At 46.3% G+C, this 14939-nt stretch overlaps 1 protein-coding gene across 3 annotated transcripts in view; it reads left to right on the top strand.

Annotated features, from left to right (window-relative positions):
* PLEKHD1 (pleckstrin homology and coiled-coil domain containing D1) overlaps positions 1-14939 on the top strand; it is a 58375-nt gene that overhangs the window by 11636 nt on the left and 31800 nt on the right. For all 3 annotated transcript variants that reach the window (XM_050953552.1, XM_050953551.1, XM_050953553.1), the window contains exons 2-4: positions 4942-5035; positions 5960-6049; positions 6383-6459. In XM_050953552.1, the coding sequence (XP_050809509.1) occupies positions 4942-5035; positions 5960-6049; positions 6383-6459 (261 nt within the window). The remainder of the gene's footprint in view (positions 1-4941; positions 5036-5959; positions 6050-6382; positions 6460-14939) is intronic.

Below are 14939 nucleotides of genomic sequence, written 5' to 3' on the forward strand. Positions count from 1 at the left end.
TGCAAGATCCAAATCGGGCATCGAGTCCTCAGTGCTAGACACTGTAGAAACTTGTAATAAAAAGACAGCCCCTGACATAAAGAGCTTACAATCTGGGTTAATGATCAAGGGTAACAGGTGGATGAAACAAAGAAATAGCTAGGATGCTGGCATGCAGTGGAGGGGAACAAAGGACTGGGGCAAAGAGCTTCGGAATCAAAACTATCTAGTCAGCAGGTATGGATATTTCTGATGTCTTGCCTGGGCACCATGACAGGGCACTTTAGAGTTAGCAAGGTAGAACGAATCCCTGGCTGCCAGCAGGTCTGGAGCTGCTGCAGCAGTAAATGCTGATGCATTTTCCATTAGTGTAAATGTATTGGAAAATCCCATCACCCAGAGGTGAAACCTAAATGGAACCACTGCATCAGAAGGGGGTCACATAGAGACATGTTCAGCTTTGGCAAATGGGCTTTGATCTTTTTGAAACAGTAATGGCCAAGTGCTAGAGCCATGGGGATGCCTCAGTCCCCTCCCTTCTCTGGGTCCCTCAGTCCCTCCCCATGCTGTCCCTAGGGATTAGTGTAAACCCTGGTCCCTGACATGGGTCAGTAGGTAACTCATGGGATACACCTGAAGTTTCTAGAGATGCCTGCGAGGGTGTTGTCAAGATCCACTGAAAGTGCAGTGAGCCAGCTGGGCAGCCCAGCACCTAGCACATCTTGGACACAGCTATAACACAATAATAATTACCAGGATAAGCCTGAGATCTTTAGAAATACTAAGGGAAGAGAAAACATTTAGCCCCTTGTCATTTCTCACTGACCTCAGGACTGAGATTTTCCAGTTTCAAGATGTTTTTTACTCGCTCCATTTCTTGTGCAATTTAATTTAGTCTCAACCAATGAAGGCTCTTGCTTTTTCTAATTCTAATTTGCATGTAGCCTATTAAATCCTTGCGCTCCAAGCACAAGAGAGAAGAACCTGAGTTTCAGTAAGAAGAGCAGAAAATATATTCAATGAGCAAATTTAGCAAACAGTTCAGAGGTCAGCAGCGAGGTGCTGTGTGCTAACTGCTCTGCTCATACATCGCCATCTGTTAGCTAATGTACAACAAAGCATTGACAGTGGCTACAGATGAGGCCAGCCATTGTGTTACCAGCTGGAGGAATGGTGTTGCTAAGACTCCTCTGAGAAGTAAATTGAGAAATTAGTAACTGCTGGGAGGGGAACAGGTGCGTGAGAATGAAGCGGTGGTCAACAGTTTCTGTTCAAATGATTTGTTGTAGAGGGAGCCACCACAACCACTGACCCTTCTTTGACTCTGTGATCAGTAAGCAGTGAGTTTACCCTGAGTGGTGCTCTTAGATCTAGAGCAGGGGTCAGCAGCCTCTGGCATGCGGCTCACCAGGGTAAGCACCTTGGCAGGCCGAGCCAGTTTGTTTACCTGCCACATTGGCAGGTTGGGCCGATTGCGGCTCCCACTGGCCGCGATTCACCGCTCCAGGCCAGTGGGGCAGTGGGAAGCGGCGCAGGCCAAGGGACATGCTGGCTGCTGCTTCCTGCAGCCCCCATTGGTCCGAAGCGGCGAACGACTGCCAGTGAGAGCCATGATCGGCTGAACCTGCTGACGTGGCAGGTAAACAAACCGGCCCGGCCTGCCAGGTTGCTTACCTTGGCGAGCTGCGTGCCAAAGGTCGCCAACCCCTGATCTAGAGAGACACTGCTGGACTGAGTGTAGGAGCAGGTGCTTGTGTAGGGAACAGAACGCAGAGCAGCCAGCCAGGCCTGAGGCTCTGGGGGTGTGAATCAAAAGAGCTATGTTCTGCTGAGGCAGCAAACTGCCTTCACCTTGCCTGACTCTGGAAATGCACACAGTCCAAAATATACTCCTGGGCAGGAGGGGCTGGAGTCTGAGGTTTTGCAAGCCTCTCAAAATGTTTGTTATGTTCACAGAACTTTTGGGTGTGAAGCCAGGGCACTGACCCGCTGGCCATTGTTAAAGCTCTCATGGCACTTTTCAGAAGATGAAGCGCTGACCAAATTCCAAGCTGGATAATTACATTCTGCCTAATTAAAAATTCTCGCTGCAATTTCAGTGGGGTAGGAGATTATTGTTCACTCGGTGTCTTAAACTGCTGCATAGTGTTGCTGGCATCTCCCTGTACTAGGACACGGCTGCTTAGTTCCACCTGATAGACATCTGCATTGCAGTGGAGGGCACAGTGTGTTAAATAGGAGCTGCCATTCTGGATCAGAGTCATTGTCCATCTAGCTTAGTATCCGGTCTCAGACAGTGGCCAGCACCCAATGCTTCAGAGGAAGGTGCAAGAATTGTGCAAAGAATGCAGTTATTAATGATTATTATTCATTATTTAAGAGGTTTAGGATGCTAGGGCTCCTCTCCTCTGTACACTAGAGGGAGGGGGTAAAATGGGGCCCATCAGGGTCCACCCTTTCACCTAGCACAGAACCGTGTAGGGGAGACCCCCCCACACAGTGTGAGGGCAGTAGTGTCCAGGGCTTGCATCCCCCATGTGTCTTTTGGGAAAAATCACAGAGACAATCCAGCCTGACTCCAGGTGGCAGGGGCAGAAGAGGCCAAAGCAGGGACCTCCGGACATTCAGAGAACTTTCTATGGTGTTGACAGGGCTTTCTCTGTCCCTGTGCTAAGTGGCTGTTTGCTCCAACCCTCCTCTCACCCCCAAATCTCTTCACCTTCAGCTTCACTCCACACCTGCCCCTCTGACCTTCTCCTTCCCTGTCTTATTCCCCTCACCCCTACCCTTCCCTTCTCTTTTTTTCCATTTAGCTGATCCCTTCCTAATGCACTCCCCAATAAAATCAGTCCTGGCACTAACATGCCATTTGCTGCCATCACATTATTCGCTCTGTTTGTGTCCTGCCCCTTCCTCCACCCTGTGTCTGTCTTTACTATTTAGATTGTAAGCTCTTCAAGGCAGGGACTGTCTGTACAGCACCTAGCACAATGGGGCCCCATGGCTCTTAGGCACTACTATAATGAACATTATTATTAATAAAAATAATTATGGGATTAGCCTGCCCACACAGGTGGAAGTTCCTTCCTGACCCCGCTCTTAGTGGGTGGTTTATGCCCTGACGCATGAGGGGTTATAGTGCTTCTCATTTTTTTTTATCCGGTTTAACTCTTTTTTGAATTGTACTAAGCTCTTGGCCTCCAGACCTTGGGATAGTGACTTGCATAGGTGTGTTTTGTGTTGTGTAAAAACATTCCCTCTTATCAGTTTTAATTTGTTGCCTTTCATTTTCATCAAGGATCCCCTGGTTCTTGGATAAGGAAAGGCTTACCTTCTTTGGGCCACTAATTATTTTTTAAACCTCTGTCATGCCCCCTCTAAATCTGCTCTTTGCATGGCAATCTTTCCATGCCTTCCATCACTGGGCCCCTTCTATTTCTGCTATATCCTATGCGAGCTAGAAGAGAATTCAATGTAGCAGAGCTTTATAAAAGGGCCTCCTGATACTTTCAGCATTATTGTCTATCTCATTCTTTATATATGTTAAAGAAAATGCTAAAAGGAAATAAAATACATTTAAACATAAAGAAAGCCCTGTAACAAACAGATCAACTAACCCACCGAATAAAACCAACAAAAAATACCCGGTCAGAGAGGATTTCCCCTCCCCCCACCCCAAAAGGAAAAAAGCTAGAGCTTCCATTAAGTCTACTAGGGATTTTGCTATTGCTGTGTTCTGACTGTTGCGTCACATTAATCAGAGGGTTTTATGGAGCTATCCACAGTGACACTCCCCTCCCAACCACCTCTACCAGTCTCTTTCTTAAGTAGTTACATTTAAATTTGAACTCCTCGTATGGAAATTAATTATTCCTTACAATGAGTATTGCTTACCATGCTTTTCAACACCGGATTCCATCTGCTATCATGTTGTCTTTTCACTTAACTGTGACGGGTCCCTTGGAAGTTCCTCACAGTTTTCTCTAGATTTGATTAATCTACATAATGTTGTGTTGCAATTTTTGCCACTTCACTGTTCACCCCCTTTTTGCAGCTTATTGATAAATGTTCTGCAGAACACCAGTCCTAAGACAGGTCCTCAGCTGGTATAAATCATCATAATTTCTCCCCTGGTATGACATGTTGGGCCTGTCTTTTACCATATTGAAAATTGACAATTTAACCCTGCTCTTTGTGCGTTGTTTGTTAGCCAACTTCTGCACGCTGCAGTACTTTATCTCTTAACTCATGGATTCCTAAACAGAGGGAGGCTTTTGTCAACAGCATTTTGAAAGTCCAAAAACATTACAACTGGTGCGTCTTCATTCACAATTTTGAGGCAATGCTCAAAGAATTCTAATAGATCAAGGAGGCCTGATTTTTCCTTTACAGGAGCTGTGATGTTTTGCACCTATCATACTGTGTTCATCTGGGTATAGCTAAACGTAACCAAACAGGGCAAGAAAGAGTTAATGTGATAACATTCTCTAAATTATGTATTTCCTTTGTAGTTCCAGATGACAAAGAATGTCGACTTTGCTGGGATCTTTGTTTAGTAATTCCTGGGAAACTGTCTTCCATTCTTTAGTGAAGTGAACACAGGACAGGGCACAAGAAATTTTGGAGTTCTAATCCCACTGCTGACGCTGATTCACTGGGCCAACTTCACCACTGGCAAATGCTACTACAACTCTATTGTCTGTGACAGTGGTCCACCCACTTATGCTAAGCATAAGTTTGAGTCGCCTAGTGACCTGGAGCAAGTCACTTAACCTCTCTTTGCCTAGGTTTTTCCATGTATAGAATGGGAATAATAAAACCTTCCAGCTCAGAGAGTTGTTGTAGGGTAAATTAGGTTGAGTTATTAGGTAAATGTTCATTCAGTGCTCTGATGAAGTAAGTGCTTTTTAAAGGATAAATATTAGTAGGAGTTTATTCCTTTCCTTCTCTTCCCCCTTTCAGGTTCTTCATCATCAAGGAGAGTTTTCTACTTTACTATTCGGAGAGTGAAAAGAAGAGCTTTGAAAGCAATAAGTACTTCAATATCCATCCCAAGGTGAGCACCCACCCGCTATTCCCTCTCTGACTCCTCCTGGCATCTCGCAGGTACCTGGAGAGCAAAACAGGCAGCTTCTCTAACTCCAGCCTTGTAATTAGATCCAGAGGAGCCTCCAAGAAGTGTGGGGACATGGATTAACCTCTTCTGAAAATTGAAATTAATTCAGGTTCCCCCCTACCACGCCAGCTGCTTGGCAGGGTATAAATCTAACATCATGATACTGGATTTATACCCTGCCTTGTTTTAACAATTTCCTACTCGTACCATCGATCCTGCAGTCACTTGAAAAGCCACTGCAAGGCTAGCCTGCTAATCAGGGCGTTTATTGCTTTACTCCACATCACTAATTGTAATTAATCCATAGTCACATATGTGGATGCCCTTAGAAGCCCACTGAACCGCACATCTGCACAATAGGGAAGAGGACTCAGGATCTTTCAGCTCCCTGGGCACATTATTTACGTGGGAAACAGAACCACATAGGGAAATGAAGTGGGGGGGCTACACATGAGGACACTCCCTCTTCACTTTAGCTCTTGTCGTTGTGCACTCGGGTAGAACTTTTAGTCTATTGGGAAGATCTGCACATCCCTGATAAAACAGCTCCTGTTCCCCATTACCTGTGTATCCCAGCCACTAATCTCCCAGCTCAGATGGACAGGATGAGACTCTCATTGACATCAGTTAACACCACTCTTTAGTCAGCTTCAGAGAGTTACCTTTGGTGATGTGAGGCACTTTTGCTTCTCAGGACCTCAGCATACTGCCTTCATGATGCTTCCAGCACAGAGGAAGAGCCAGCAGCAAAAACTGGGGCTAGGAATCAGTGTCCAGTTCCTGATGTGAATTGCTTATGGTTATGCCTTGTAGCTGCTCAGTGAAGTTTTACTGAGTGATTTAAATTCTCTGTTTCATCGCTAGGGTGTCATACCTCTGGCAGGTTGCATCGTGGAAGCCAAAGAAGAGCCCAACATGCCTTTTGCCATGAAGATCTCCCATGAGGACTTTCACGTGCGTGAACTTTTCTCTTTTCAAGCCAATGAACATGGTGCTGGACTGACAGCCTTGGATATTACTGTCCTTTATTTTGCAACCCTCCCCTCCATGGCCCACTGCCTGCCCAGTGTGCCTCAACACCCCGCAGACAGTCTCCATGGCACCAAAGCAGCAAAACGGGCTACCAGGAGGAAACTAGTTAGTGCCAGTTGCAGTGTTGGCAGTTCCTGTATTACGGATACCTGAGTTCACTAGGAACCGGAATAGGGATGGGGGTTGTTTGTGCATGATGGTGGGCATGTCTGCATGGCTCACATCAGCAACTCTCATTTGATTCTTCTTTTCCAGGGTAACATTGTGCTGGCAGCGGAGTCAGAATTTGAGCAGGCTCAGTGGCTGGAGATGCTGCAGGAGTCTGGAAAAGTGTAAGCACCAGAGATATATTTCCATTATTTTCTTCTCTTTGAAGCATTGTGGGAGGTGCTGGGGATTTGAGGAGAACAAGACCCAACAAGAGTGGCCGTGTGGAAGAACTGAGATGCTCCTCCATGGCTAGTCAAATCCTTTTTACCTCCTCGCTTTCTGCTCCCAGCAGACACCAAAATGTTTCAAAGTTCAAACGAAGTATCCTCCATCCTACTAATGTTTCACTGTGTTGCTAATATACCCCTGGTTGTTGTTAGGACTGGGAGTGATAAAATACCATATGGCCTCTGCTGTCCTGCTCCTTCTCCTCTGGTGTGGAGGTCCTTGGACTTCATGGAAACAGTGCAATTCCACTGTGTGTGGGGAGCAAGCTCCTGCTCTGGGGTTATGTTTCACAAAAGTTCCCTGTGCCTCAGGGAGAAGGACTTTTGGGTGAGATGGGGACAGAATGAAGGAGAGCTAGGGGTGAAATCATGACTATCTAGATGTACCAGTCAAACTACCCCGTGGAGTTGGAGCACAGGTGTTACAAGGGCTACTTCAACCCTGAGGCTTCAATTGCAGCTGTAGAATGGATCTGTGAACTGTCCTTTTGCCCAGATCCCAGTAGGCTCAGGCTGTGCAGAGGGAGGTGTATTTAGCTCTGAAAATAAGGAAGTAAAGTAAATCCCCTGAGAGAATCTGTTATTGTGGGATTTCCAGCCCACTTCTACAGCGTTCCGATGCTGTAAGCATTTGTATGTTTGGTTTCTTATATGGCTGGAACCTCTGAAAGATTGAAGGTTCAGCGAGTACCAGTCCTAGCATGTTCTCACTGCTAAATGCCTGCAGAGGAAGTAAGCAGCTGGCTCTAACACCAACGTGCTCCTCTTAGGTCTTAGCAGCAATATCAAAAGGCAGGGGCTAGGAAGGGAGCTGAGTGATGGGGATTCTCCCAGAGCACATGGGAACTTTCAGAACCTCTGGAGCCTGGTAATCAGCTAAGTTACTTAGAGGAAAGAGCGCTTTGCAGCTTTTCCTAAGAGAGCTATTATGTTGGACTTATTCCTTTGAGCCCCACTAGAAAAAGACTTCTCCTTCAAATGAGTTAATCCTCGGGTATCAGCATGTGCAGGTGGGGAATGTTCATTTCTGTGAAGAGGAAAGTGTGTGTGTGTGCGGGGAATATCACAGTCAGGTGAAAAGTGCTATAAAGGCTCACTTTTTATTAGTGGTGACCACACTACAAAGCACCCCACCCAGGGCTGCACGGAGCATGTGCCCAACTCAGCCCTAGCCTGACACCCCACTCGGAGCTCAGTCCTGCCCACCATCCATGAGATCTCATGCACAAGACGAGAAGAGAGGTCAATTTGTATGTTTCTCTTTGGCTTGATCTACTCTCCATCATCATTTCTGTTCCACAGTCCACACCCGGGTCCCCTTGTGCTAGCCACAGCTGGGATGCTGGTGTCGATTGAGGTTTTTCTCTCCTGTTTTTCTAACACTACTCATCTCAGATGTAGATGACACAGGGGTTAATACTCCATGAGAGCAGCACCATGGACAGGGAAATGGAAGGGATACTTTAACAGGAGTGCTAGTGTAGGCAAGGGGTTTGAGCCCCATATGTACTGACCAGAGATGAGCCAGGTTTGGCAGGACAAGGTGCAAGATACGCCATGGCTGAGACAGAGCTCTGTGACCTACCTAGTATGCCTGGGGGTGGAAGGGTTTGGCTGCTGGAGAGGATGAGGGGACCAAATTCAGCCCTAGTGTAAATAGGAGGATTGTCATTGAAGTCCATAGAGCTGCTCTCACTTACATCAATGTTGAATTTAGCCCTGGGCCTTTTCTTGCTTTGGAGACAGGTAGCTTTACCTTTCAGAATGGGGGTGGGAACATGGTAGGGGTGGCTGTGGGCTCAAGCTGGGAGGGGCATGAACAAAGAGAGGGCTCCCAAAAGCATAAGGCCCTGTGTGCTATCAGCTTCATCCCCTGCCTAGAACCAGCCATGTTCTAGGCCACAACTCTGTTCCTCCAGCCCCCTGTGCTTGATGCAGAAGCTGATACAGCTGCTGGCACGTTTCTAGCAGTGCAGCAGCGTAACCCGCTGTGCTGGATGAAAACAGGCTTGCGGCATCTGTCTTGCCTCCCCATGCACCACTGCTGCAGGAATGATTTGGCTCCAGATTCACCTAATCGCTTTCGAAGACTGTGTGTGAAGGAGAGCGGAGATAAAGTGACGTGTGTTAGCAAGGTCGGGAGTGGAGCTGAGCAACAGCGAAAAAAGTGCAGACTGGCCAGTAAATTGAGCAGTGATGAAAGGGAAAGTTAAAAGGACACTGTTCAAGTCATTTAGGCACCACATTTGAATGCCTTTTTGTTCCTAGAGGAAAAGCATGCTGCTTATTGAACTTTAGGGTTTATACTTGGTTATCATTGCAGTCTATCACTTCATAAGAATAATGTAAGGGAGCACGGATAGACCAGGGTTACAATAAATAAGGAAGGAACATAGGAAAGAATGAGACTGGTGTGGGGTAACATCCTCTCCCCGGACTCCTTTGTTTATACAGTGTGAGAATACGTGTACTGTTTCCTTAAATCTGGAGCAAATGTAGGGGGGTATAGAGCACTTAAAATATCAGAAAGTGGGCTAGTCTGGTGGCTCAGTGAAAATGCGCTGTCACCTGGGGGTGTTTGAACTGATTTCCGGTCCTGAGCTCTCATTCCCTAGCTTAATGACTAAGCCCAAAGCCCTCTGATTCATTAAGGACTAGAGTTTATGGCTTCTCAAAGGGAAGCCTCCCCCCACTCTGTGGTGGCCAGAAGGACAGCAGCCTCAGTGCACGGAAGGCCTTGAAAGCTTTTGAGTGTGAAGTGGTGCAAACAGGACAGGGATCTACTAGCTCTGACAGGCATTCAGAGGACTCCACCAGTCTGGGGAGTGGGGGTCATATACCCATGATACTAGGGTGATACATATTATTTTTGGAGCTGCTTTTGTTGTGTTCTCTTGGGTTGGTTAGAAGTAGATCTGGTCAGAAAATAGAGAAAAGTTACAAAAGTGTTCATTAATTAATGAACCTGTTTCAGCAAAAAATATACCGACTGCCAGTAGTTGGGTGTGTCTACGGTCAACTGTGACTAATAGCTAGTCTAGTTCTAAAGGGGCTGACTTTGCAGGCTTGGATCACACGTTATCATCATATAGCAGGCAAGCCTTTGTAAGATCAACAGATAAGGGTGAGATTTTCAAAGGCATGAAGGGTGGTTAGGCTCTCAACTCCGACTGATTTTCAGTGGGCGTTGGGTACCTTATTGACCTTTGTGCCTTTGGCTGTCTCCCCCTGAATAATTTATTCCTGCTACAATTTGGTGTGTAGTCCTTTCACTTTCCAATCGGCAGCAGCAGATTTTCATGGATCTATTCTGGGTTCCACCACTGGCCATTTAGCATCTGTAGGGTAGCTAAAGAATCTGCCACTGATTTGGAGCAACAATGGGCTAGTCCAGGGGTCGGCAACCTACGGCACACATGCCACCTTTGGCACGCGAGCCGATTTTGCCAGGCACGCGGCTGCCAGCTGGGGTCCCAGCCATTGGCCCCACTAAGTGCTGCTGGCTGAGTGAATGGAACCCCAGGCAGGCAGAGGTTGAGTGAGGCCGGCAGCTGGGGCCACAGACCAGCAGCAGGCGTGTCCCCCGGCTCCCCCCTCACTGCACTTGGGTTCTGCAGCTCCCGGGAGTGTGAGCTGCCACCACCACTTCCCCTCCTGCAGCTCCCCCTCTCCCACTACCTCAGCACTCCACGTAGAGTTTTGCCTCCACGTGGAGCCAGCATCTGACCAGCATGGGTCTGGTAAGGGGAGCCCAGGGGGCAATCAGGGAGCAGGGGGAGGGTTGGATGGGTTGGGAGTTCTGGGGGTCCTGTCAAGGGGTGGGGAGTGGTTAGATGGGGTGTGGGAGTCCCCCGCAGGTCTGTCCAGGGGCAGGGGTATGGATAAGGGTTGGGGAAGTCAGGGGACAGGTAAGGGGTAGGGTCCTAGGGAGGCAGTTAGGGTGGGGGGTATCTCAGGAAGGAGCAGTCAGGGGACAAGGAGCGGTGGGGGTTGGGGGTTCTGACCGGGGCAATCAGGGTGGGAAGTGGGAGGGAGTGGATGGGGGAGGGGCTAGGGCAGGGCTCTCCCCTCTTTTTCGATTGTTGAAATATGGTAACCGTAGGCGAGGGAGAAGCCAGGTGGTGCATGGGGGCTGGCATCCACATACATCCACTGCAGCCTGCAGGAGCTCCCGGGGGGGCACTAGACCGCAGCCTGGGCAGGAGGAGGAGGGGGCACAGCTGCTCCAAGCTAGTGGTGCCACCACCTTTGCAGGGCTGCTGCCACCCTGCACCGCGCCGGCTCCTCCATGGCTGGGGCTCGCTGCTGCCGCAAGCGGGATGCTCTGGCTCTCCAGTGCCTCCGGAAGGCGGCTCCTTCCTGCTGAGCTGCTGCGTGGCCCAAGCCTGGCAAAGCCAGTGAATGGACTCAGGGTGGGGTGGGAAAGGCTCGCAGGGGGGGCTGTGCACTCTCCAGGGGAGTTAAGCAGGTGGTGAGGGGGGAACCTGGTCTGGGGAGCAGCCCCTGGGCATGGCTGGCCCCTGGGGTCTATAAAGGCTCGTTGGGATTTGCCCCTCAATGAACCGATGTGCAGGGTGGGGGCGGGTGCAAGGTGGAAGTTTCACCTAGGGCGCAAAATATCCTTGCACCAGCACTGCCCCAGGGGGTGCCTGCACCCCAGGTTAAGAACCACTGCACTAAACTGATAAGATCTGCATTTTAATTTAATTTTAAATGAAGCTTCTTAAACATTTTAAAAAACTTGTTTAATTTACATACAACAATAGTTTATAGACTTATAGAGAGAGACCTTCTAAAAACGTTAAAATGTTTTACTGGCACGTGAAACCTTAAATTAGAGTGAATAAATGAAGACTGGGCACAGCACTTCTGAAAGGTTGCCGACCCCTGGGCTAGTCCATTACAGTAGTCGGGAATGCATGTACCTATCAAATCAATTTGCATGAATAAATGAGGTTAATCAATAGGCAAGGGTCATAACATCGCACGTGATTCCAATTCAGATGATCCCCCTTCGTAGCTGGGTCCTCCTGTCCCTTCTGACCACTGGCCTTTTCCTAAGCCTACTCCTTTCAACTTTTGACCCTACCACTGCAATGTCCTTTTCTAACCATTGCCATCTCTTCTGTCTCTTTCCCCTTCAGGTAGTTTCCCCTATCCCTTCAGCCACCTCTTTTTTTTTTGCCCCGTGAACATCCAGAAGTTGCTCCCTGCCTAGGCTGTTAGCCAATAGGAACTAGTGTATGGAACTCTGGTATGATTGGCTGATGAGTAGCTAAAATACCTCACATGAGTGATTCGAGAGTAAAGTGATTTTTAAAAGAAGAGATTGTTATAAATAAGTATGATGTGTGATAGCTATGTGCAGAACCTAGCACAAGGGGGTCATGATTTCACATAGGGCTCCTAGGTGCTATTGCAGTAATAATAATTGTAATTATTGCTCAAAAGCAAATTTATACTCTGTAGTATACATTTGATTTCCTCCTCCAGAAATAGGCTAATGCTAACAGTGCCACCCATCATTAGGGAAAGCATGCAGGTACGCTGTCTGTGCTGGAACTGATTTTAAAGTAAACAGTGAGTGTTGGGGGAAGGAAACACATGTAACATCACAAACATATGAGTGTTTTTTGCAGATTGTTTATTATACTCTGTTATGATAATGAATGGAGATGATGTGCAAGGTAATATTTTGTTAGAAAATAAATGCAATTTGTAATCATGACACAGTGTCTCCTACCTATCCCAAGAGGAAATGTGCTAATAATGCCTAGCTTTTACCTTGCTGACACTTGCTGGGCTAAACAGTGTAAGTGAAGGAGGCACATGGTTTGGTCCTGCTTCAGGAAAGCGCTTAAGTCCTTAAAGTTAAGTGCATCTTTATATGTTGTCCTCCAAAGGGATGCTTTCCTGATCTGGGGCCTCTGTGCTGTGGCAGAATTTTGAAATCAAAGTTTACAGCCACAGATTATCACACATCCTTCTTGAAAAGGAATAGTCACCATAAATAGAAAGAATGAAAAGTAGGAAAGAATAAACTCTTTAAAAAAGAAAAGTGTATCTTTAGATAGGTTTACAAAAACAGGGTTAAAACCCCAATTTAGCAGAGCACTTAAGCATGTTTATAACTTCAACAGAACTTTGCATATGTGTTTAAATAGGGATGGACTTAAGTGTGAGCTTAATGTTCAGCAAGTCGTTAAGTTCTTTGTTGGAGCAGGGCCAAAATTCTATAAAAGCCAAGATTTGTCTAACTGACGGTGATACCACAAAGTGCACAGGAGTTCTTTCCCCTTATGAAAATAGTCTAATGTAACTCATTTTTAAATGCATAAGCAAACAACCCCTAAACCAGCTAAACATGCATTCATACTAGTTGACATAATATTTGATGGAAAACAACTCACCCACACAAGCACATATTGAAAATACCAACAGAGGTTCTCAGTTGTCTGCCAGCTAGGGTGACCAGATGTCCCGATTTTATAGGGACAGTCCTGATTTTTGGGTCTCTTTCTTATATAGGCTCCTATTACTCCCCACCCCCGTCCCAATTTTTCACTTTTGCTGTCTGGTTACCCTCCTGCCAGCTACAGTTGAACTTTAGATATCAATTATTTAGTGTCCCAAAGTCCTAAGGAAAGTTCTTTGAGAAATACATAGTTGGTTTCTGGTTGAACTTTCAAGGCAACTGGGCCACTAGTCATAAGCTTTTGTTTATAATACACGTAAAAGAAACATATTGATTACTTCTGAAATATGAGCCAGACTATACAGACATGGGAGACCCATCTGCTTTTAAGTTCAGCTTCAATGGGTTTAAGATTGTCATCTCCTGTGATACAATCTCAGGGCAGTATTTGTGAAAAATTAACCAAAATAAACAGACATCCTAAATGCTTTAATCATTTTCAAGCCATTAGTATAACATAGCGTATGAAATCCTGGCCTCCATTGAAGAAAATGGGAGTTTTGCCAGTGACTTCAATGAGGTCATCCAGTGTCTCAGCATTTTAGAAAATACCCACACCCCATGTGCACATCTCTCTCACATGTGCACTCTCTCTCTCTCACTCACATACAGACAGACAGACAGACAGAAAAAGGGTCTCTGGGCACCCAAGACTGTGAGTTATCTTGTTACCCTCCCCCCCCCAAGCTTTCAGCCTGAGGGAGACCTGCTTGTGCTTAACAGCTCCCTGACTTCTTCAGCCTGTTAGCCACCCAAATAATCTCCTCTGGGCTATGCCAGCGCATGCTTTGCCTTGTGGGTTAACAACTGGTACATCCCAGTCCCCAAACCCTTTTGAAGCATTCCCCTGCAGTGTTCAGCCCCTTACCCACCCAACCATCCTAGTAATACCCGGTCTGCTGTCCTCAAGGGAACAGTACACACCAGCTTGAATGATTCAACTCAGAATCAGCTCCTTGTACAATACCGCAGCACTGAGATATCTCTATAGTGAAAACAAGAATAAGTTTATCATCAAATATTCAAGATTCAAATGATAGTGAGTAAGAATATTGGAAACAAATGGTTAGATACAAAACAAAATCATAACATGCTTTCTAGAGACTAAACTTAACTAACAGGTTAACCTCCTGTCTAAAGAAGTTTATCTCATCCCCATGGTTCTCTGCAGTGTTTCTACCAAGGTTCATGACTGTGAACAAGTTGTCCGTTTACTTCTAGGTGCAGGATAAGAAGATGTCGTCTTTGACTTCTATTTATGCTCCCCAAAGTGCATTGTCTGTACTCAGAGACAGTATAGCCAGCTGTGGCTTGTTTTTCCTGCATGCTCTTTCCCTGTTGACTTCCCATGCCTTTGTTGATGTAAATGGACATTTATTGTGTTTGCTTGCAATGCTTAATTTACATCTGACAAAAAGAGCAGTGAATAAACATCTCGTCTGACAGAAACGCTGTTTCTGCTGGTGAATCCCCTTGATACAGTATCTAAGAACGTATTTTCAGTATACATACATAACTCCTTACGTAGTATCGGCACATGCATTTCACAATGACATTCATGATTAGTGTGACCCAGCTTTCATTGAAGACCTCACATGATATTCTTTGGTGAACCAGAATGTACAGACCAGAAGCAGGACATTCCGTAACCCTAGCTGGCATTAAAGTGTTCTTGGGTCACACGTGCACACATTGACATATTTTGCACATAAATGGATGCTGAAACTGTACATTTTTATTCATTTTCTTCTAAGTTCTCAGCATTTTAGAAAATATCATGGATGCACGTTAGATTAAAAGAAATCCAATTGTGTGCAAATAATAGACAAAACCATACATTTTTACTAATTCTCTTCTAATTTGCTGTTAGAACAATGAGCTGTCTGACCTCTGGGAAAAG

This window comes from Gopherus flavomarginatus, chromosome 5 (assembly GCF_025201925.1).
Source record: "Gopherus flavomarginatus isolate rGopFla2 chromosome 5, rGopFla2.mat.asm, whole genome shotgun sequence".
NCBI lineage: Eukaryota > Metazoa > Chordata > Testudines > Testudinidae > Gopherus > Gopherus flavomarginatus.